The 25393-nt window shown below is 37.9% G+C and overlaps 1 protein-coding gene across 1 annotated transcript in view; it reads right to left on the bottom strand.

Moving 5' to 3' along the window:
• The window catches only part of LOC126413271 (uncharacterized), a 492894-nt gene extending 469657 nt beyond the window's left edge, over positions 1–23237 (bottom strand). The window contains exon 1 of the mRNA XM_050083175.1: positions 23100–23237. Within this exon, the coding sequence (XP_049939132.1) occupies positions 23100–23119 (20 nt within the window). The 5' untranslated portion in view covers positions 23120–23237. The remainder of the gene's footprint in view (positions 1–23099) is intronic.
• Positions 23238–25393: the final 2156 nt, after the last annotated feature.

Raw genomic sequence — 25393 nt, 5'->3', positions numbered from 1 at the left:
CTATACCAACACTTCCCACATACATCGTCTGTCTGCTGCTGTTGAACACTACATTACGTTTATACTTCTTCCACAGATCACGAATATGATATTTCATAGTGCTGTGGAATGAGTCAGTTCAACATAAGTTTTCTTTACACAAGTTTTTGTTTTCAGTTACTACTTCATATCTAAAAGTTCATCTACTGAGTAGGAGTAGTTGTCATTTAAAAATTCTTTTAATTTGCTTTTAAATGCTAGTTGGCTGTGAGACTTTTAATAGTATTTGGCAAATGACCAAAGATTTTGTGGGCAGCATACTTCACCCCTTTCTGTGCTAAAGTCATATTAAGCCAGAACAGTGAAGATCATCCTTTCTTCTAGTGTTATAGCTATGCACTTCACTATTATTTTTGAACTGGGATGGGTTACTAACAACAAATTTCATAAGTGAATATATGTATTGTGAAGATACTGTGAATATACTGAGTTTGTTAAATAAATGTCTGCAAGGTGATCTTGGGTGGGCTCCAGCTATTATTCAGATTACACACTTTCGTGCGATGAATACTTTTTCTCTTAATGACGAATTACCCCAAAATATGATACCCTATGAAATCAATGTATGAAAACAGGCATAGTAGGCTAATTTACAGACTTACAATAACCATAATAGCGTAAGTACGGAACCTAAACCTATCCGTTTCGGCAGATCATCATTGTGTTTCTTCCAATTCAACTTCTTATCAGTGCACACAACTAGAAACTTTGTATTTTCTACCTTAACAACAGACTTCTGTTCAAAGGTGTTATGCCGTTTACTGTACAGAACTGTACATATTGTGTTTTCTCAAAATTTATTGAAGGTCCTTTTGTAGAGAACCACTTAATAATTTTCTGAAATAAATTATTTACAATTTCCCCCAAGGTTAGCTGAGAACAGTAATGCGCTGCTTCCCGGACTCGGTTAGGTGCGCCAGCCCCGGATCGAATCTGCCCGGCGGCTTGACGACAAGGGCTGGTGTGCCGGACGGCCTGGATGGGGTTTTTAGCCTGTTTTCCACATCCCACTGGGTGAACACCAGGCTGGTCCCCTCTTCCCACCTAAGTTACATGACTCGCAGACATGTGAAAATGTTCACACTATTTCATGGCTTAAACTCAACGCAGATAGCTCGGGTATACTAATGCCGTTCCGGGGGGTACGGGGTGGCGACAGGACTGGCATCCAGCTACCCTCTTACACTAACACTTACTCTTACACTTGATACCTTCCCAGTTGGAGGCTCTGCTGATTTTTGCAGACTATCTTTACTGTTAATTTCAATCTTCTGCATTCTTCCAATTAAATATGAATTAAACCATTTGTGCACTGTCCCATTCATACCACAATACTTAAGCTTATCTAGAAGACTTTCATGATTCACAGAGTCGGAAGCTTTAGAGATTACAAAATATTCCAATGGGTGATGTTTGGTTATTCAGAGCATTTAATATCTGATTAGCAAAAGCATATATAGCATTTTCTGTTGAAAAGCCTTTCTGAAAACCAAACTGACATTTTGTTAGTACTTCATTTTTACAAATACGTGAAGCTACTCTTGAATACATTACATTTTCAAGAATGTTCACTAAAGCTGTCAAAAGCAACGTTGGGTGGCAATTTTTAACAACAACAACTTTTTTATGCAATGGTTTAGCAACAGCATTTTTCAGTATATCCGGAAAAATGACCTGTTTCAGTGAGCTACTACATATGTGGCTGAGAATCTTGCTTATCTGTTGGGAACAAGCTTTTAGTACTCTGTTGGAAATGCCATAAATTCGATGTGAACTTTTACATTTGAGTGAATTTATTATTTTCCTCAATCAGCACCCAACTGATTTCAAACCTATGACATCCTTCCTGCACACTTCTATCATCTTTTTACTTACCTCTGAGAGGAAGCCATACAAACAGACCAGGGGCATGGCCATGGGAACCAGGATGGCTTCTTCCTATTCCAGCCTTTCCATGGATCACTTGGAGAAGGCTTTCCTAGGATCCATATGCCTTCAGCCCCTGGTTTGGTTTAGATACAATGATAACATCTTGGGCACATGGACTAATCATGAGGATGACCTGTTAAAATTCTTGGAATCTCCAAATGCATTCTCCCAATAACATTTCACATGGTCATATTCCGAATTCCATGCCAATTTAATCAAAGCTGATCTCATCCTCACCAAGCATGAGCTACACACTTCTGTTCATATAAAACCTACTAATGAACAACAGTGCTTACATTTTGACAGTTGCCATACTCTTCACATCAAGCACTGCCTCTCAAACTGCCTTGGCATTTGAGGCAAACTTATTTATTCAGACAGTGACTCTTTACACTAGTACACCCTATTCACATCTCAGCCTTCATTGACTTTAATTATCCCACCAGCCTCGTTGAAAGTCAGATTTCCTGGGCCATCACATCCAATCCTAGTACTGCTGGGGAAAAAAAAAAAAAATCATGTCTCGAAATGAGATCCAGTCTGTCTGATACTTTGCGTCACACATATAATAGCTTTCTGTCATCCCCCTTCCCCAAACCTCTGCAATCTCTTGCTCAGACACTATGCATTTTCTACAGCTATTTCCCTACCCCATGGCTCCTACCCCTGTGACCATCCCCACTATGAGACTTGCCTGATGCACTCCCCTACCACAACATATACCAGCCCCATAACTGGCATGCCCTACAACATGACAGTCTTCACCTTGGTGCCTGTTTCACCATATGCTCAATTTGAATTCTCTCTCTTGACGCCATTTTCTCAGCACTCTGCAGGTGGGAAGTTACGTTACAATATGTGCTTTATTCTCACCACCCACCTGAACTAAATTTACATTAACTTTGTGGTCTCTGCATTCCTTTTCACTAAGTAGTCCTATTCTTCACTCCCTTTTATTTTTCTATATCTTCTATTTTTTGACTTGTCTATTCATCCTCCCTCCACTCCCCCCACTCTCCTCACACCTCCCTACCACTTACCTTTCACTTTTTACTCACTCTTGCACTTTTTTTTCCAGCACACACACACACACACACACACACACACACACACACACACACACACACACACACACACACATATCCATTCGCACATATACAGACACAGGCAGACATATGGTCTTTACATATGTCTGCCTGTGTCTGTATATGTGCGGATTGATATGTGTGTGTGTGTGTGTGTGTGTGTGTGTGTGTGTGTGTGTGTGTGTGTGTGTGTGTGTGTGTGCGCGCGCGCACGCGCGAGTGTATACCTGTCCTTTTCTCCTCCTAAGGTAAGTCTTTCCGCTCCCAGGATTGGAATGACTCCTTACCCTCTCCCTTAAAACCCACGTCCTTTCGTCTTTCCCTCTCCTTCCTCTTTCCTGATGAAGCAACCGTGGGTTGCGAAAGCTTGAATTTTGTGTGTGTGTTTGTGTTTGTTATTGTTTCTATCAACGTACCAATGCTTTCATTTGGTAAGTTACATCATCTTTTTTTTAAACTGCTCCATGTTGTTGAGAACAAATTTCATTAGTGAGTAAGTGTACTGCGAGACTGTTGTAAGAATTCCCAATATTTTAAAAAGATGCCTACAAGATGTGCGACTATGAACCCCACACATTATTCTAACCACTTTCTTTTGAGCAGTGAATACTTTTTATCTAAATGTTGAATTACCATATTCCGTATGACATCAGAGAGTGAAAGTATGCAAAATATGTTAGGTTACTAATTTCTATATCCTCAAAATTGTCAATTATTCTGATTGCAAAAGTTGCTGAACCTAGTCGCTTTAGAAGATCCAAAATATGAATTTTCCAATTAAGATTCTCAACTATGCGTACACCCAAAAACTTAGTATGCTCTACCCTGTCTACTGAATTCTGTTGATGTGTTATATTTATTGAAGGAACTGTACTTTTTGCAGCAGAAAATTGGATGTACTGTGTTTTTTCAAAGTTTAGAGCAAGCCCATTTGCAGAAAATCAATTAATGACTTTTCCAAATACCTTATTTGTATCATTTTCAATTGGAGTTTCTTTCACAGGATTAATAATTATGCTTGTATCACCAGCAAACAGTGTCAGTTTAACTTCCTGTTTCAGATAGGAAGGGAGGTCGTTCACATATATCAAGAACAGAAGGGGACCCATGATTGAACCCTGTGTGGAACACCTAATGTAATTTCACGCCAGTTAGATGAAGTGGCAAACTTGTTATTACGTGGACGGTGAAATTGTGTACTGCTGTTTCAATGGAACAGCATTTTTGAAATCCGAACTGTGATTTACTAAGTATCCCATTACTGGTGAGATGGCTAACCACTCGAGTACATTACATTCTCAAAGATTTTTGAAAATGCTGGAAGCAAGGATATTGGCCGATAATTATTGACGTCTGTAGTGTCCCCCTTTCTGTAGAGCCGCCTGACAATGGCATATTTTAACCTGTCTGGGAAAATACCTTGAGTTATGATGCATTACGTATGTGCCTCAGAACATCAGGTGTAATTGCTCCACATTGTTGTAATATCTTATTAGAGATGTCATCCACTCCAACAAAACATTTATTTTTCAAAGATTTAATAATCTTACTTATTTCACAAGAGGTTGTTAGATGAAGCTTAATCTGACTAATTTTTTTCAAAACAGACTCTTCCATATACTGCCCGGCTTTTTCTTTTGAACTGTTCTCACCAATTTTTCCTCCTACACTTAAGAAATGGTTGTTAAATACATTAGCTACTTGTGTACTGTTGGTTAGGATGGTCTCATTCTCCTTAATAGTAATACTATCTACCCCAGTCGTTACTTTTCCTATCTCCTTCTAACAACATTCCATATTTATTTATTTTTTTTTGCCGGAGTTGTTAATTTCTTCTCTAACATACATATTTCTTGATTTCCTTACAACTTTTCTCAGTATGTTACAATAATTTTTATAGTGTAAACAACAACTGGATCTTTACTAGTTCTTGCTGTCTCAAAGTTTTCTTTGAAAAGTGTGTGGTGTTACATTTAGTAATTTTCTTTGGGAAACAATGCTCAAAAAGGGATATAAATTTATCAAGAATATGTAGCATTTATCATCAGCATTTGGCTGTATTATTAAATGGAAGTTAAAAATTAATTCTGAAGTAGCCAGTAGAGTTATTTTTCTTTCTATTCTTCTGAAGATTGTTCTAGCAAAAATTACACAAACATGAGACGTTAGACTGATGGATAATTTTTATTCATCAAAACCTGTGCCTTCTTCAGGAATAAAATGATGATACTTTTTAATAGGCAGCAAGTCATCATTATCTTCTTCTTCTGAATCATTTATTTCTTTATCTCCCTACTAACACTCCTCATACAGTATCACAGTACAGTTTGGTGGCTAAATGCCTGACTAAAGATTGAAAGGTCTTGTTTTGATCCCCAAACAGTCACAGGATTTGCATTGGCAATTTACCAGACCCTTCACCTCTGGAAATTATTGTTAATGTGAAAAATGCTGAGTTACACAGTGGCTTGGACTCCACATTAAACTGTAGGTCTCCCTTTAACTGGCTGGGTATGTCAGCTCACAGGCACAAAAGGCAACGGCATATTACCTCCAATGAGATCATGCCTTGTAAAGCACTATCATGTTCAAAACAATCTTTGGAATAACCAGAGCTTTGCCTTTTTTCCCAGTATCATGCTAGATGTTGGCTCTACACTAGCATACAGACTCAGATGCCGACCTGCCTCCTGTACACATCACTCTTTAACAAATTTAGATTTCACCATCCCACAGCTATGTTTAATGTTCCTATACGGAGTGTCAACTTTTCCCACAGCGAACTCCACCTCAGCTACATTTACAATGGTCTATGTTACATTAGAATAATGTCACTAATTCTAGAACACACATTACTAGATGTCTGAAAATAGTTATTAGAATGAAATCTGGAACCCTGGAAAAAAACGCTGCCTCCTCAATTACACTAATTAGCTGCTGGTTATCTCCTTTTGGTAACTTTATATTTACTTGATTACTTTGGTATTTTTCAAAGAAAATAGTTATCTACTTCTGTAAATAATGGGTCCTTACTGCTTATCAAGCAGCTTCACAATGGATAATGCCACTTGCCTTGTATCTAACAGAACTTTACTTCTTCATTAAGAATATTCTGATAATTTTGTAACAAGTATGCTTTTAGTCTCCTTTTGAGCTGACTGAGATTTCCCATTTCTTGCTGTTTGTTGGATGAGGGCTTGTTAACTACCTTTGTACCAGAGTACGTATGTAACTTTTCTCTGAGTTCTAGACAAAGAGGCAAAACCTACATGAAAATTATTTTTGTGTTTTGCACCGTGATTGTCTACGTCAGATCCTTATTGAAATGTATCTTCTCCTTCTGCTGAGAGTTTGAAAGACTGTAACAAGTTGATACTCATTACAAATCTGGTAAGACATCTACCCCTTCCATCAGCAGCTGTTTAATTTATTTGTGTAAGGATTCTAATTCTTGAATGCAGTGGGTGGCCATCAAAAATATTAATGACCTTAGCAAAAAATACCAATTATTAACTTTAAAACTAACATTACCACCATTTACAAAATAGTGCTTTAAAATGAGGTTTCCTTTCTACATAAATTAACAAATGAATGAATTGCAGCACAAAGATTAGCCTACACTTTAATGCTGTCAGCAGGTGAGTGTTGTCTCAAACCAACAGCTCCTCATTTCAACAACTAGGCAGAGACTGTTTTTAATTTGTTCTTCTAACTTGATAATAACTATTTACATTCTGCACATAGAATGACTCTCCCAGGAGGTATCACCTTATTATAGCACTGTTCGTGTAGAGGGGAGAGTTTGTGTGTTCATGTGAAGCTGAGAGCTACGCTGGCCATAGCACAGATATTGACATGTCTAACCTAACTGTGCAAATCTCGATAGAGGAGCCAGACAAAGTATGCCTTGCATACTCAGTCTTCCTTTTATGTTCCAGTTCCTTCCTATCTCTTCCCTCACAAAAGCACCCCACCTTCCTTTATATTCCGCTTCTGTATGGAAGAGGAGGGGCAGGACCAGAGCAGGATTCAAAGCCCGTCTGAGGAAGGAGGAAGGTAAATGACTGGATGATAAGTCTTGAGGGTTTACAGGAATATCTACTAAAATTGAAGTAAAGTTTTTGGCATACACAATATCTGTGAGTTAAGGCAGGAAATCTTATCACTTGTCAGAAAGGGAGAGGGCGAATTACCGGCATCTAAAACTGGTACTTTGGGCTAGGGTATAGCAAACCAGATACAAGAGTCCCTAGACTCCAGCTGTGTGTGTGTGTGTGTGTGTGTGTGTGTGTGTGTGTGTGTGTGGGGGGGGGGGGGGGGGGGTTGGTCGTTGGCATGAAAACCATATACCATAAAAATTTAAGCAAGTTAAAAAGTCAACAAATCAGCCTTGGATATCAGATAAATTAAATGGAAGACTTAAACAGCAAGGAATAAGGATAAATGATTTGATCATAGCTACCTGGACCGTCGAAAGTCTCAACCATTAAGCGGCCACTACTGCAGTAGCGTCACAGATAATATACAGTAAGATAGATGTCAACACTGCAGGAAACTAAATGGACAGGTGAAAGGGTCTGCAAAGCAGATAGGGGCACTACAATTTTCTATGAAGGCGGATCTGAAAGATAATTTGGGACAGGTTTTGCCATCAATTAGAGCACAAAAACCAATTAAAGAATTTCAAACCTGTGAGCAAGTGTCTGTCACACATTACAATCGATCAGAAAAGCTATGATGCCACCTTCATCCAATGCCCATGCCCCTGTGGAAGACCAGACACACGACAAAAAAGAAGAGTTTTATGAAGAGCTAGATCATATTTACAAAAATGTCCCAAAATGGACTGTACATTTACTTCTAGGTGATTTTAACACAAAAGTAGAAGAATAAATATCCATTCTCTGAAAGTGGTAAGTATGGCTTGCACAAAGAATGAATGATAATGGGTTTTGGATTATTGCATTTGCCACTAGAGCTCAACATTCCCACAAAAGAAAATTCATGTAAGAAGGCGGAGGAGGAGATTAGTGGTTAACGTCCCATTGACAGCAAGGTCATTATAGGTGTAGCACAAGCTAGAATTAAGCAAGGATGTGGAAGAAAATTTGCCATGGCCTTTTGAAGGTACCATCCCGAAATTTGCCTTAAGCGATTTAGGGAAATCACAGAAAACATAAATCAGGATGGCCGGATGTGGGTTTGAACTGTCATCCCCCAGATGTGAGTCCAGTGTACTAACCACTGTGCTATCCTGCTCAGTAATTCATGTACAAATGTAGTGCTTACACGATGGAAAAATCATCAATCAGATCATGTAATGATAGACATGCAGCATGGGCAAATGATGAAAGATGTCATAGCCCGATGAGGGGTGGAGTGTGGAACTGATCATTTCTTGGTACAAATAAAATTAGACATAAAATGGAAACCCAAGAGTATGACATGGCAAAACTACAGAGTGAGGAGAAAGTGGAGAGTCTGAATTAGAAATAAATATTCATTTTGATGTGCTACAAAATGTAGATGATGATGAAAATGTGGAGAAAGTGTGGCACACTTTGAAGACAGCCATGAGAGATGCTGCAAATAAAGTACTAAGTAAGAAAAAAACGGGGAAAAAAGCTGGTTTAACACTAACAATAACACTGCATTTTCCACAAATCTTACTACCATGGGGAGCTTTATGCCCTCACAAAAGAAATGGCCTTGATTGTTGTTCACTTTCGTTAATAGCATCCTTTTTGAAACAGAGACTGATGTATAAGTAGGGTCCAGAAGTTGAAAGTATCTTTTAGCACAATCTTAGCAATGCCAACACATTTTCCATAATGTGTACACAGAAAGAAAGGGTGCTTTATAACCACCACAAAAAATTAAAAAAGGCTAATTTGCTTAACTGTCACTAAGGTTTAGTCACAACATACTTTTTAAAGATATACAGATGCAGAAGAAAGGTCTTGAACCTGGAAGCATGGATATGACATTTGTTGTAAAAAGCTACATTCACTACTAAAGACTTAAATTTTTGGGTTAAGTTTTACAGAAAAATTCCAAACAATTGTGAAATCTGGTATAACAAATCATTAAAAACAAGAAATATTTTTTTCCAAGTTTTAAAATATAAAGTACACTACTAGATTACAATATTTTCAAAAGATGGACATAAGAAATCTTTTTTCCAAATTTTAAAATATAAAGCACGCTACTACATTGCAATATTTTCAAAAGGTGGGCATGAGGAATCCAGAGATGTAGGTGAGAGGAGTAAGAAAGCATGCAAGTAATGGCACAGGATACAGATAATGAAATACTGAAGATATACACCTAGAAGTGAGCAGAGAGATATCAAAAGAACCGAGAAATAAATTGAGAAAATATCTAACAAAAATTCTTGAAAATGTGGAACTGAGCAGCTCAGACCCAGACTGCGGGAGATTCTTCCAAGAAAAGGGTCCAGTGCGAGAGTTCAATATATCAATGACAAAAAAACAGAATATTATTGTGGATGCCGAATCGGTCTTAGAGCGACGGAAAGAATACTTCAGCAAGCGACTCAAGTGCCCTAACACAGTCATATTTCAAAGAAAACCAAGAAAAAACAAATGAGGCAGAAACTGAAATCAGGGAGGAAGATACAGTGACAGCCATAAAGCAGAAAAGCAATAAAGTGCCAGGAGAGGATATGGTCTATGCAGAAATGCTGAAGTACTGAGGAAGCAGACCACAGAGATAGCTGGAAGACAGCAATCACTTGCTCAACAGGCAAGAAAGGAAGCAAGATGCATTGCTCTAACTACCGAGGAATCAGTTTACTTAACATGGCCCCTTTCTACAATTATTTTAGACAAGCTAAAACCATGTGCAGAAAATATTATGGGAGATTATCAGACTGGATTCTGTCCAAACTGTTCAACTACTGACAATGAGTTAGTTCTTAGGATAATTCTTGAGGAACATTGGAAAAGAGAAGGAAAATCGTGTGTGAGTAAGCAGAAATAAATATGCACATGAAAACTTCATAGCTGATAGGTAAGTTCAAGTTTGCTGATCAGTTCAAGTACCTGGGAAGAATTTCTACTGGTTCCAGTCATCTATAAGCCCACAGAGATACATTCAAGTCTAAAGCCGTATCACATGCTGTGATAATGAAGTTCTATAAAGCCTTTATATTCCAGTGTCCTCTATGGTTCAGAAAGCTGGGTACTAACTAAAAGGGAGATGCAAAAGCTTCAAACATTTGAAAGAAAGGTGATGAGAAGAATCTGGGGTTCTGCGACGGATGGAGATACTTGGGGAACAAGAAAGAATAATGAAACTTATGAGATCAATCATGAACTAGCCCAACGTTTTACAATAACAAAAGAGCAGACGACTCCAGACGGCAGATAATGTAATCCATATGCATGAGCCATGGCTTCCTAAGCAAGCTTTTGTTGGCCAAAACATGTAAAAAAAATTAAACATGTTTAGACCAAGATGACCTAAGGAAAGATGCAGAAGCTTTGAATGTAGTCAACTGGGTGGAAACAGCTACAGACAGAATGCCGTAGAGACTGACTGTTGATGCAGTGCATGATTTACAGGACCAGTGACTGCTGGATAGTTACATAGATAGATAGATATATAATATGTAAATAAAATAACCACACAACAAAGTTCAATATTTACATTTATTTTATGTGTTACTTATTCTATGCTAATCCTTGCTAAATGTTTACAGCCTCAAATGCTTTTCTTCAAACATTTTTGTTTCCAACAGTACACATTCACAAAAGAATTTTTTTCTTTCCATCTCTCCACTATCACAGCATATTTGCCAACAACAGTATTCAATTTTTATACCTCTTATCAAATTTTATCAACTCCAGACTCTTCTAATATAGTCTTTCTATTTCACCACAATAAATAAGCAATTTAATTATTTAAATCTGTAGAACAGATTTCATGTTAATTCCATTTCAGTCCCGCAAATAAATATTCTGTGGCACCAGGGTACAGGGATGGATCTCAATTTTTGCCTTAAACTGTAAGTTACACAATCTCTTTACAAAAAAAATCGTCTGCCTCATTGTAATGCATTTCCTTTCATGCAACTGAAACATAACACATACACCATAACTTTCTTTATTCAAAGAAGGTGCACAGTGATGCACTTAAATCCATTTTGGACATTTTCTAACATGTATCACTTTTCCCAGGCACCACAGAACTTAGTCACTGTAGTGGTCACGGTAACATGATGCATTACCCACTTTCCTATTAATTTTAATAGCAACATGTTTATCACTTGTTGGTGCTACCACTATCATCCTATAACAACCTGGTAAGAAGTATTTATATTCAATTATATAGTCGATCCTTCTGTTTCCCTCATATTTTCCAATTTACCCATAACATTCTAATTTTGAAAATTCCACACTCTAATGTCAGTCGTATTCATCTTCTTCAAGATGAACTCCCTCAGGGCACACCCTATCATGAGATCTCAATGGTGCTCATTTTTGCTTCAGAATTTATTTGTAGATGACTGCTGATGTAACTGATGTGAGAACACAGCAAATTCTTGGTTTTCTTATCTAATGCCTAGAACTTTATATAGCCTAGTACTGTACCATGCTGGAAATGCTTTTAAGAAGCTGATGTTAGTCAGTCGACTGAAACTGGTTGTTTAAATAAAGATTTTATCAGCAGCTCAAGGTAGTTATCACGATATTTCCAAACATCTGCAAGCTGTGGGGCACCACCTCCCAAAAATATATTGCCATTGGTAGATAATGGAGTATATCCTGGCCACTTTTCTTCCAAGCACAATGAAGGTGAAAACTTCCCATTTACTTTTCCTTTGCTGGAACAATCAACATATGTTACAGGAATAATGTACTGAGAGTTGTGATGGTGTATATGAAAATTGGAAGAATTTATGTTTGGTGTACTTTTTCCAGAGTTCATGCTGGCTGTACATACGAAACTGCTGTTTCCTGACATTTCCATAATTTCTGATTTGGTATGCTTGATTAAGTCAACCTTACTGTTGGTTTTCCTGAAAACTGATTAAGCCAGTCAAAACATAGTCTTACAAGGTAGGTGTGTGTGTGTGTGTGTGTGTGTGTGTGTGTGTGTGTGTGTGTGTGTGTGTGTGTGTGTGTGTGTGTGTCAGAGGAGAGGATATTGGAGCATTGCAACCTTTGAATCCCAAGTGCCATTTTGACATTATCTAAATCTAATTGTCTCAAATACTCTAAAAGTCCTCAAAGTACAGATGGGAGTTACAGATTCTAAAATAACAAGAGGGCCATTACTGACAACTATGCAACAACATTTTACAGTTATTTAAAAACAAAATGTCATTTTGTTTAATTTAAACAGGGTATTTTAATTCCTGTGCCTTGTGTTTCTTTACAGTCATCCAAACAATGACAGGGAAAAAAAATCTTTTGGAACATCCACACTGTGTGTACTCCCCAAAATCTTCTGTCACTTTTTTTTTTTCACAGAATAAACCTGTTTCTCTTTTTTTGGCTTATTCATACAGCAATAACGAAAATTTCAGCATAGCCACAATTAATAAAACTGCAGCTGTAGATGAGTATGTATAAGTCCTACATGCAGTTACAGGAGAGTTATTGTTTCTTCTAATTTTTGTTTAAATATATATGTTTTTTTCTATGAATGAAGGTAGTATTAAATGAAACCATCTGCAAACTTCATTTTTATTTCCTGTACACCAAACAATTGATCTTAACATAAAATGTGAAATAGCATAGTTTTTTTAACAAACTGGTTTCAGATTCTTTCTAACTCTGAATCTTCTGAACTGACTAGATTTAATTATTTTGACAATATGATTAATTGCTAATTTTGAGGAAAGAAATTAAAAAAATATCAATGTAACTTTTCATTCAACACTTTCAATGAAAACACTAATCAGGATGGTCTTATACGGATTTTCTCACAATGTGTTCACCACAGAAGCATATCACCATATGTCAATGACTCAGTAGTATAAGCAGGCTGGAAAGATCTCCCAAACTCTTCATTGTCTTAACTTGCAGAGTAAGCAGGTCATATCTGTTTGCTACACAATTATCTACTGATCACTCTTGATCACTCTTGCCCATACATTTAAACAGTATTCAGCTATCTCCTAAAGTGTTAAATTATATACATGTGACTTTTATAGCCTTTCTCAACATTTTATGTAATTTAATTGGATGGATAAAAAATTTACTCGCCAAGTGGCAGCAGGGGGGGGGGGGGGGGGAGGGAAGGTATTAAAGTTTGTGCCTGGCTCCTAAAGCTCGCAAACTTTAATACGTTTGGATGTGTGTTCTCCTGTCTCCTCTTGGTGAGTTTATTTTCTACCTATCCAACTACATTACATTTTCATAAATTGATCTTTTTCTTTATTTGTTTGTCAAATACTGTGTTCGAAAGCAAATGAAAGAAAGAAATTACAGACATTATTAGTAACTGTTTTATAATTTGGCATTACTATGCTGGATACAAACAGTACAACTAGTTATTTATGAAATTTCATGAGCACAATAGAATACGGCCCTGCTGTATGTAAAACATTGAAACACCCACACCCTTACAACACCACGGCAGACAGTGAAGTTTTTATGTGATTCCTTCAACAGAGCTGGGAAGACATTTCCATGAGAAATAAAATCAAATAAATAAGAAATTAAAATTATGTAACGGCTCTTAATTCCCAAAATTGAATGGCTAAGAAGCCAGTTCCTCTCCACTCTATTTTTATGAAACTCAGAACTGGAATCCTGAATCCTATTACAAGTTGTTTCATTTACTGCTACTAAAAATTTCTTGGGCTGTTTCGAAACCAACAGGTCCAATATATTTTACAACTTCTGGAAAAAAAATTTCAAGTGATGAAGACAATTCACTTTCAAATGAAATCAGAATTTTACAAACTCGTGATAGAGAAAAACTGTATTACAGAATAAGTCCACAATGAATAGCAATTAGACAGATGTTCATGGAGGACACAGTTTCAGCTGCTTTTAGATCTTTTTAATAACTGCTTACACTCTGGTACGATCCCTAAAATCTGGAGAAAAGCTCATGTCATCATCATCCTTAAACCAAAATAGAGGACGATGATCGTAAGACGTGCCGTGTGATCTCTCTTCTTTGCCACCTGCATAAAATCCTGTAGAGAATAATTCTGAACCATTTGACAGAAGCAATTGACTCTGTGCTCATACCTAGTAAAAGTTGCATTTTACAGATCCTCAGTCTTCTAAGAAGGTTCTGAATCACATATGACCACCATTGTAGCCCTGAAAAAAATTCTGTGACATCACAATGATTCTATTTTAACCACATTAATTGCCAACTTTCTTAGCAACAGAAGATGCTTCACAGAGTTTCAAGGACAGCACAGTAGATGGAGACTACAGAGCAACGGGCTACGTCAGGGCAGTGTTCTAGTCCCTATACTCTTTAATATATATATCAGTGACCAACCACTTCCACTATACACCAAAAATTTTCTGTATGCAGATGGTCTCACATTGGCAAACAGGGAAAGTATTTCCATGATGTTGAAAACAACCTGTCTGAAGTATTAGATGAATTAGGATAGTCCTACAAAAATAACAACTTAAGGCCTAATCTAACCAAGATACAAATAGGGCCTATGTGCTTTCCACTTCAAAAGCAGACAGGCCACCAAACAACAAACTATTTCAGGAATAGCACTCAACTTCAACATTCCTTTTCCCCAAAATACCTGGGGGGAGGGGGGCTGGGGGTGAGCTTAGACCACACCTTAAACCTATAAAATGCATTGTCACAACACTAACATGAAAGTATACACAAGGTATAATATCATACAGAAATTACGGGGATCTAAGTGCGTTGCACAACTAGCCACTACCTGGACTTCAACACTGACGTTGTGCTATTATGCGGGTGAATATGCAGCACCTGTCTGGTATACATGTACTAGTAGGCATAGCTCCACCAGACCTCAGGTGATTAGCAACTGTCCAAACAGACGGATGTAGATCTGTGACCTCTGATATTCACCAGCTGTTTGCCCTCTTGCTAGCACTGTCATGTTTGAAATCCAGAAAAAGTTTTGTAAGAGTCTATGTCAACTACAACAATACAATGCAAATGCTAGACATGCAGAAAAAGAGAGTAGAGAATGCTCCTCCAGTTTAGAGAAGAACTACCTCCTGATCACAATGAGAACTGGTCTACCTGAAAGTCCCTCAACAGATTGCAAACTGGTGGTGGAAGGTGTAAAGTAAATCTTGAAAAGTGGTGATACACCAGTGGACCCTCAACCTGTGAGTGTGGGGATTAGCAATGCCTCCCCTATACAGCTGTCATATGTCCCAGTCATCATGCACTGGAGAACATCTAATGCCTTGGATTTTGCCCAATTTGTGACCCTGGAGTTTTTTTGTTTGTCACTGTACTTGTGCCACTGCACATACACAGCCAACTACCGCCAATGAAAATTCAGCATCGAGAGAGACCTAGTAGTGGGCGGACATTAGAAGTTGTGAGACACTGCTGGTTAATTAATTTTAAAGAGAGATTTTAAAGAGATCACTGTGACCATGGAGTCCAATTTGTCTAACTGTTCTGTCCCTTGAGGTCTCTGCCGAAGATCCTTCTGATTAAACAGCTTATTGTCATGTCTTCTGAGAAATAATAATTGACTAAACTTCTGCCATGATCTCAATGTGCTTTTACTCTTGGAAAACAAAGAACTGCAATGTTTTCTACTGATGGTCTGAATCTGAACCTTCATTGACCTGCACAGTTGTCCCATTGCAGAGCAGCATGCCTCATTTCATAACGAACATGCTGTCTTTCTAGAATATGGAGTATATATACATATATCAGCAGCTTATTAAATCATACTGGTAATGTGAGCCAACATATTTTGAATACTGCTGTGGTTTACAAGCGCAACAAACTGTCTGTAGATTGTCCATTCGGTCCTCCTAAACTTCTAATGCTTGGTTATTATCTTTTGACAGTCATTTTTTTTCAATTGGGGATTCAAAATTGGGTAGTGATCACTATATTGTAAATCACTCCAAACTTTCCACTAAGCAGTATCCACAAGCAAAGGTGAGCAGGAGGGGGTGTCAAAGGTTGAGAATGACCTTGCTGTAGTACCAAGGTGCTTATTCTTGATACATATCCACTAAGCAGTATCCACAAGCAAAGGTGAGCAGGAGGGGGTGTCAAAGGTTGAGAATGACCTTGCTGTAGTCCCAAGGTGCTGATTCTTGATATATTTTTAAAAGACAAAAGTGCTGTGTGAAAATTAAGTTCTCCATAACACAACACCATGGGCAGGTGCTAACAATTGCTTAGCACGTTGTGTGCTGAAATCTTTGGGGGAAGGAAAGAATAGGGAAGCTGCTTGAGATACATCATACAGCAGCAGGTGTAAAGGGTGCACCATTATTCTAAGTATGCACACTTCCTGGCAGTAATTGCTTGTAATTTCATGGTGGGTCCAACCAGCAGAAAATGCTGTGTGTCATCAGAAAGCACAGCCAGCCCCTGTAAGGAAAGGTTTACAAAGGACAGGGAACCCGACTAAACCTAACATGGAGCAACTTGGTTACAAAATAATTGGATGCTGTTACCATGTTAGCACTAACATAGCAAACACTTGGACTCAACACAGACAGGTGAGATCATCCACAATTACATTCTCACTGTTCATTTAGAAACAATTAAAACGGCTGATTCAGGGGAAATGACAGATTTATTTCTGTAGGGCATAAATAGTTAGGTTTTGAGTTTTCTGAGGAGAAACAAGCCTCATAGAACAAATTTAACAATTGTAGATATGACAGAAAGACTTCTAAACAGTGCTCACCTTTGGGTTTAATTTCAAGAGCAATGGGTAGGTTGGTTTAAAACGGGGGAAAGGGACGAAACTGGAAGGTCACTGCGCCCTTGTTACCAGTAGAGCAATTACCCAAGGGAAAGAAGAAAACAAAGATCACATAAGGCACAATAACAGGAGAAAGGAAGAACCAGAAGAATGACAGAAGGACAACAAACACTACAATGGACAAAACTGGACAAGAAAACGACAGAGAGATGTGAGAAGCAGGGAGAAAAGATAAAAAAAAAACAAAAAAAAAAAAAACAAACAAGGAAGCAGATTACCATAGCTGGCTGACCATGAGAATAAAAAAGGAGAATCCAGCCACTCTGCAACACATTGACAACTGATTCCCTGTGAGAAGCCCACAGGGAAGACTTCCACACATTCACAGTCTCCTTAATGACACGCAGTTTTGCTGTGCATACTTTTATGCCACTCCGTCTCCCAAAGCCAAAAAACCTTGCGGCATAAGACAGAACGCAGGTCAGTTTCAGAGATGCTCATCTCCAGGAGTGTTTTCCACATAGACTGTTTGGCCAGCCTGTCAGCATGTTCTTTGCCTAGTAATCCCTACCACTGAATGACTGGACCATTCCAGGGCTGAGAAGGCCTCCTGGATGTTCACTACCAAAGGATGGCGAGGGTAGCACTGGTCGATAGCTTGTAAGCTGCTCAGGGAGTCAGACCTGAGAAGAAATGACTCACCAGAACAGGAATGGATGTACTGAAGTGCACAAGATATGGCCACAAGCTCTGCAGTGAATACACTGCAGCCTGGGGAAGGAATGTTGTTCAATATGGCGTCTGCGGACATAGGCGAAGCCAGCATTACCATCAGCCATCAGTGTAAACAACTTCAGAGCCCCAGAACATGTCAAGAATCGAGAAGAAGTGACAGCGGAGAGTGGCGGGGGTTAACGGAGTCCTTAGGGCCATGCAAAAGATCCAGACAAAGCTTCGGCCAAAGTGTACACCATGGAAGTGTAGGTGAATGGACCTCAAGTAGAGGTGGTAAAGGGAAGGACTCCAGTTCACAGAGAGTGGATCGTCATGAAGATAAAGTTAAGGTTCTGGATGAATGGCACGACGCCGAAAGAAATATATGACACACGACTTAGTGGCTGAAAACTGGAAGCTGTGGGCTAGAGCCCATGACTGCGCCTTGTGAATGACTCCCTGTAGATGCCGCTCAGCAACACCAGTACTGGAGGAGCAATACAAAATGCAGAAGTCATCTGCATACTGAGAAGGGGAGATTGACGGCCCTACAGCTGCTAGGCTGTTAAAAGAATAATGGGGTCAATGGATGCATTGGAGTCCACTTGTCTGTTGTGGTGTGTGATGTCATTACAGCACAGAGTTTTTGAGTTGGTTGTGTTTGTAGAAGTTGTGTGGTTGTATCTTATGGTACCCTCTGGTGGTGGATGTGGACATGCTGAGTTTAATGAGTGGTACGGAGTTCGTTTGAGTTTAGGTAGTCGGTGCGGTACCACAGGTTGTGGAAGTGTTTTCAGTGAGTTATTAATTTTGTTTGTTTGTTTATGTGTTTGGCATTTTCATTAGGTCTGATTAGTTCAACGTTTAATTGCGTAAAGAAGTCTTAATTTTTTAAAGCGCTTTTCTGTTGGGTATGGATATGACAGTGAAGTTCATGAGTGTATCGTTACGTTCCAAGATCGATAGCTGCGGTTGAGATGTATAGGTCAAAGGAAATATTTGATTTCACTTTTTGGAATTTTGGTATTAGTTGCTGTGGATGAGCTTAACGGCCAAGGGAAATGTTCAACACCTGTGGGTTTGTTGGTGTAGCAGAGGGTTGCAAATTATTTTTTTTTAATATTATTTGTTTTGGGATGGTACAATGTTCTTTCATTGTTGTATAATTAGCTTGTCCCTGCCCCAAACCACCAATTTCCATGGTTGTCCCATTTGTTTCATTTTATTTTTGGAGTGAGACATTATTGTGGCATTTTTATTTTTGTTATTGTTTGTTGGTATGTGTATGTAGTGACTTTAATGTTGTCATTTTGTAAACACTGGAAGTAGCCGTTTCTGCCATACTGATGATGTCATGGGTCAAACTTGATGGGTGGAATCAGACGCTTCTGTAAGGCCAAGTAAAGCATAATGAAAACTGTAAGTTTCACTACCTTTCAGAGAACTCAAAGGAAGATGTGACATCAAGCAATATATCCAGAATGTGCATTCCATAACAACAGAAGCTACCCGGCAATAAGGTAAAGGATTATATCAGTTACCAACACTAAACAAAGAAGCTGTTTTTTACAAGTGTACCATACACATAATTTAATTTCATGGGTATATAAAGATACAAATGATTCAAATGACAGCATTAATTCCGGAGTGGGTATATAAAGACAACTTGGCTTAAAAAACACTGCTAACTTTTTGTAATTGAAAATATCAAACTTCTGTTCCTTATAATCACCACGGACACAATTATATGTAGTCTTGTAAATGTTAGTTGAATTCAGACACAGGACCGTAAAAGCACAACTTATAGCTTTCAATATTAGTAAGAATGTAACTTAAGCTGGTCTTTCCTTTCACTCAACTGGACAAACATACAGAATGTACACTCCAACCACAAGCTAAATGTGGTAGATCAAGTTACGTATAACATCTGGAAGAGGCTTATTCCTGAGCAGCTAACAATAAAAAGGCAAAGGTTGGTTTGGACACCATAGCAGTTAACTAGGCAAGGTCCTATTCGAGAAAGAATTCGGTTGCCTTCCTCCAACATCCACAATTGGCCTATATGGAACTCTACAGTTAAAACGTACATTCTGAACTCTGGTGCAGCTTGACATGTTTCACATTAACAAATCATTGCCAGAAATGTAAAACTCAATAAGTGGCAAATAAAAATCATAGAATAGTCCTGTGATTGAGTGCTGTAAAACTGGATTCATGGTTTAGCACTTTCCCCATTGAGCCACATACTATTCAACAATACTAGATGATGGCATATGGCTAAAAAGGAAACTGGAATTTTCCAAAAGCAATGACCAGTGTAAATTCAAAGCATGTTACAATAAAGTTTCCCACTAACAGTGATAATGTGTGTTATAACTGTAAATGCTTATTTTCCGTTACGTTGGAACCACTGTGGACAAATGTACGTTTATTCAGGGAGTACAACAGAGGATAGTCAAATCCAACTGTTTACTACTTAAATGTTCATAAATAAACTATGGGAAAAACTGTTTGATAACCTTCATTCCTTAAATTCCTCTTCCTCAGGAAAGACGTGACAGTCCTTAATGCACATTAGCTGATTTGCACAACAATTAACAAAAACTTGAGCAGGGGGTGTGGCATCCCTACGGTATGTTCTGCAAATACACATTTTCTGCTGGCTGCTTTTCCTGTGCATACAAGCACTTCACACTTATAGAAAAACACGAGATCCAGAATATTTGGTCATTAAAAAAGATATATTCCATGTAAATTATTCATGTAAATACTCTGTTCTTTGCTGATGGCCAAATAACTGTTCAGAAAATAACCCCCAGTTTGTAATAAATCACCTAAATCAAATAGCTAAAAATTGCCATCTAAAAATTTCAGTAAACACAATTAAAAATAAAACAAAAATTAAATAAATAAAAAATAATGTTCAAAGGAAATTTTCTAGTTGACTCCAAAACTGTACTAGATGAAGAATCAATAGTACAGATATTAGATTGTTCCTGTTAGGCGGTGATATTAACTATGTATTTGAAAACAATATCACTAAAAGGTCAGAAATGATGTGCAGACAATACACAGAATACTGGGTAACAAGGAGTGACACAAAATTAAAATTTTACAAAGAAACGAGAAGCAATATTCTAATATATGGAAGTGAATCCTTTACATAAGGAAGACAAAAGAAGAAGATTGTTAAAAGTCAGAGATAAAATATAAAAATACTGTATGAGAACTATTTAATATTAAAAGCAAAAACAAAAAGATAAAGCAAAAATACACAAAATGGAAACAATGGGAAGACAGAATGAAATTTTCACTCTACAGCGGAGTGTGCGCCGATATGAAACTTCCTGGCAGATTAAAAAGGTGTGCCGGACCGAGACTCGAACTCGGGACCTTTGCCTTTCGCGGGCAAGTGCTCTACCAACTGAGCTACCCAAGCACGACTCACGCCCCGTCCTCACAGCTGAAGTTTGGAAGGTAGGAGACGAGGTACTGACGAAATTAAAGCTGTGAGGATGGGGCGTGAGTCATGCTTGGGTAGCTCAGTTGTAGAGCACTTGCACGCGATAGGCAAAGGTCCCAAGTTAGAGTCTCGGTCCGGCACACTGTTCTAATCTGCCAGGAAGTTTCATTGGGAAGACAGATTACTTAACAAAGTAATTAATGCAAAACAGTAGCAAAGGGATACTTAGGAGAACTGATGAACAAATGGCTTCGCTGAAGACATAATTGGCTGTAAGCCTAATCCATGTATTCAGACAACAGTAGAATAACAAAGCTGAGAATCGGATACCTCCTTTTTCCTTGCAGATCACTATTACTCTCTTCATAATACTGTACATGTCAAACTACTAATTTACATTCACCTTCTAATTTTTATTATAGAAAGAGCATCAGAATGATTCAACCATCTTACAAAAAATATATATGTTCTGCGATTCTAATAGAGATGAATATTATCCTAACATATTCCCTTTAAGGAAATGTAGTTGTTTGACTTGATTACAATTTATAAATATGGAAAAATATTGTGGCTCTATTATCTTTAATTTTTCTTGTTATTTCTAAAGAACTTTTACTGTTTCTTCCTTGATGATGTATTATTCTTATTTCTGGATGATAATGTGCACAATACCAATATTTATAACTTGGTGACAGGACTACTAAGCAAACACAAATATCTTTTAGGGTTGATGGTGATGACAAAGACACAATATTAGGTTAATGGTGATGACACGGCTGTAATATGTATGGCTCTCCTGCACTCTTACTATTCACAAGGCAGTTTTTATATACATAGGGGTAAAAGTTACATAGCGAACTTCCATGCTTTTTTTGTAGTTTACATACAACTTATTTACATTATATGCAAGGAAATACTTATGTAAGGCTTTCACATTGCTATATAGGCTTTCTGAATTTACCTTGCTGTTTTAATATGTCTAATATGTCGCTAACGTAAGACATCAAGATATGACACAAATCAATTTGTTTAGATAAACTTCATTTTTCAGTCACATGTTCTACTACAGTAGATCCACTGTTCAGAAACAATGTTTGGTCCTTGGACGTCATCATTAGAATTGTAGAAGCTTTTGCTAGCTTTAAAAGCGTGATGCAACTTTGTCAGAATACGGAATGGCTGCTGGGTATGGTATTTGTTTGGATACTGTGACTACTGTAAATATTCATAAACATTGTACATATTTCTGACTTTGAAGACGAGGCCTTTAGTTAATGTTTCTTTTTTTTTCGAATTTCCCGATACTGTGATCAGATATATAGTCATCTGGGGAAATCCTGAGTACATTTTATGTGGCAGACAAGCTACTGACCAAATGAGGGGCAATCATATGTGTAGTATCTCTCCTCGACGTTGACACTGCTATTAACCAACATATTCTCCGTAAAAGTACATAAAGACATTTTATTGATTAAGACACGTCAATTTGTAATTGATTTGAATGTACAAAGATTTAAAAAACAAAAATTACAATCTCTCTTCTGTAAACAACGTGCATAGTTTTGTGTACGCGGGACGGCATCCCATGATTTACACTTGCTTAAAAATTTTGAAGAGAAAACGATAAGAATATTGCAATATGTTTGTTACAATTTCATATATACTTTATCACACTTGTCCCAAATGAACAACAAACACCCAAAAGAACTGTCAAATATCTTTCACTATATTAGGACCGAAGAAGTAGGTGAAACGACACGGAGCTCCTTTTGGATTAGTAGGTTTGTCAAAGTTGTGTCATTGTGAGAGTACGATTGTAACTTAATCGACATACACGAGTACACCACCAAAACTTAGTCATACTCTACAAACCACGTGAGCAAGCATGTACCAAAACCAATGAAACCACTTTCAGCAAATAAGGTAACATAATGCTATTTTCTCGCAGTTATATCAATTACAAGCTCACCTGTCTGGAACTTGGTTCATCTTGTGCTTTATATCACAATTTTGAGTCGCAGAATAAAACTGTTCAATGAAAACAATTTTGATAACATTACATGTTGGCTACACTGCTCATCACACAGATGCAAAATTTTTGTTGATGAAATTACTATCGATAGTATTACAAGATCGATTGATCTACCTCTCGTGACGCGCGAAAATGGTACAAAGAATCTTTGTCATCTAATCTACATCCAAAGAGATATTGTCTATCTCTATATCTACATCTAGACATCTATAGTCCGCGAGTCACTGACCTCTCTGAAGTGCATGGCAGAGGGCACCTCCCATTGTAACAGTTATTAGGTCTTTTCTTTTGTTCCATTCACATACGGAGCGCGGGAAGAATGATTGTTTAAATGATTGTCCATGCTGTGATCAATTTTGTCTTCGCGATCCCTGTTTGAACGAAGCGTAGTATATTCCTGATGTCTTCACTTAAAGCTGGTTCTCGAAATTTTGTCAGCAGACTTTCTCGGGATAGTTTCCGTCTATTTTCAAGGGTATGCCACTCCAGTTCTTTCAATATCTCTATAACACTCTCCCATAGTCCAGTCAGACGTGAACATTCGGGCTGCCCTTCTTTGTATACATTCACAATCCCTTATTAGAACTATGTGGTTTGGTCCCACACCTGAGCGATATTCTGGCAGCGGTCGTGCGAGTGATTTGTAATCAACGTCCTTTGTAGACTGGGTTCCAACACATTTCCCTGCGGCACACCGAAGTTACTTCTACACCTGTTTATGACTTTCCATTCAAGATAAAATGCTGTGCTCCCCCTCCCAATAAATACTCAGTCAAGTAACTAATTTAGTTTGATGCTGCATAGGATAGTATTTTTGATTATAACCATAGATGTGGTACTAAACAGAGTCAAATATTTTTCAAAAACCATGGAATACTGCATCAATCTGAATGTCTTGATCAATGCTTTTAGTATGTAATGTGAGAAAAGTACGAGCTGAGTTTCACATGATCACTGTTTTCGGAATCCGTGCTGGTTGGTATCAAGGAGGTCTTTATGTTAGAGATACTTCATTACTTCATTATTTTTGAGTTCAGCATATGTTGCAAGACTCTAAAACATTTGTACATCAAGGACATTGGACGATAGTTTTGTGGCACACTTTTGCCCCCTTCTTGTAGACGCGTGTGCAGTCGTCCCCGTTTCGTTATAAGTTTCTTTACAGTGAAAACATACCATAGAAGGTCTTTCCAATCATGAACTGTTGTTCTAGCTACATAATCGATCCAGTCTGTGGTCAACTCTTCATTTAAACTTGAGTCATAGTTCCTCTGCTTGTATCCTAACCTGAGCTAAAAATTTCAAGTTCGTATTGAGATAAGACACTACTGCTTCTTTGTCTAATTTACTGAACATTTAAATCTTTCTATCTGTTTTAGTTGCCCTACGTGCTTTAGTATTCATTATTGCTATAACTGTCTTATGGTCACTGATACTAGTTTCAATGTAGACATCCTCAAAGAGGTTGGGTCTGTCTGTCGCCATTAAATGTAATATATTCCCATCACAAGTGGGGTGCTGAAGTACCTGTTCTAGGTAGTTGTACGGGAAGACTCTGACTATTGTTCCCCAGGATGCCTTGTCACATCCACCACTAACAAAACTACAATTATTCCAGTTGACTTTTGGATGATTAAAGTCTCTCCCAATGATTGCTGCATGATTAGGGAACTTACCTACATTCAAAATGAGATTTTCCCTAAAGTTTTTGGTTACACCAGAAGGTGAGTCCGGTGGTCAGTTGAAAGATCCTACTATAATTTTATGCCCGCACATGTTATTGAATCTTGTCCCAACAATATCATATGCATCTTCAATTTCTATTTCAGTGGATTTGGGTTTCCTGTAACTGACAGAATGGTTCAAATGGCTCTGAGCACTATGGAACTCAAAATCTGAGGTCATCAGTCCCCTAGAACTTAGAACTACGTAAACCTAAGTAACCTAAGGACATCACACACATCCATGCCCGAGGCAGGATTCTAACCTGAGACTGTAGCACATAGAAGCACATAGAACCGCTAGGCCACAACAGCCGGCTACTGTGACAAATATGCTACTTCCATTTCCCATTTCCCTGTATTTTCAATATACACATAAATTTTCCCCAAAGATCTGTCAACTTTAGGTTTTAATAAGCTTTCTGTAAACTCTGGCATTTTGCTGCAAATGCTTCAGAGGTTAATCATCAGGATTTTAATACTCTCACCTGTGGAGCATTTCTTTGAATC

Source organism: Schistocerca serialis, chromosome 1 (genome assembly GCF_023864345.2).
Source record: "Schistocerca serialis cubense isolate TAMUIC-IGC-003099 chromosome 1, iqSchSeri2.2, whole genome shotgun sequence".
Lineage (NCBI taxonomy): Eukaryota > Metazoa > Arthropoda > Insecta > Orthoptera > Acrididae > Schistocerca > Schistocerca serialis.
This window is presented reverse-complemented; position numbering and strand designations above follow the sequence as displayed.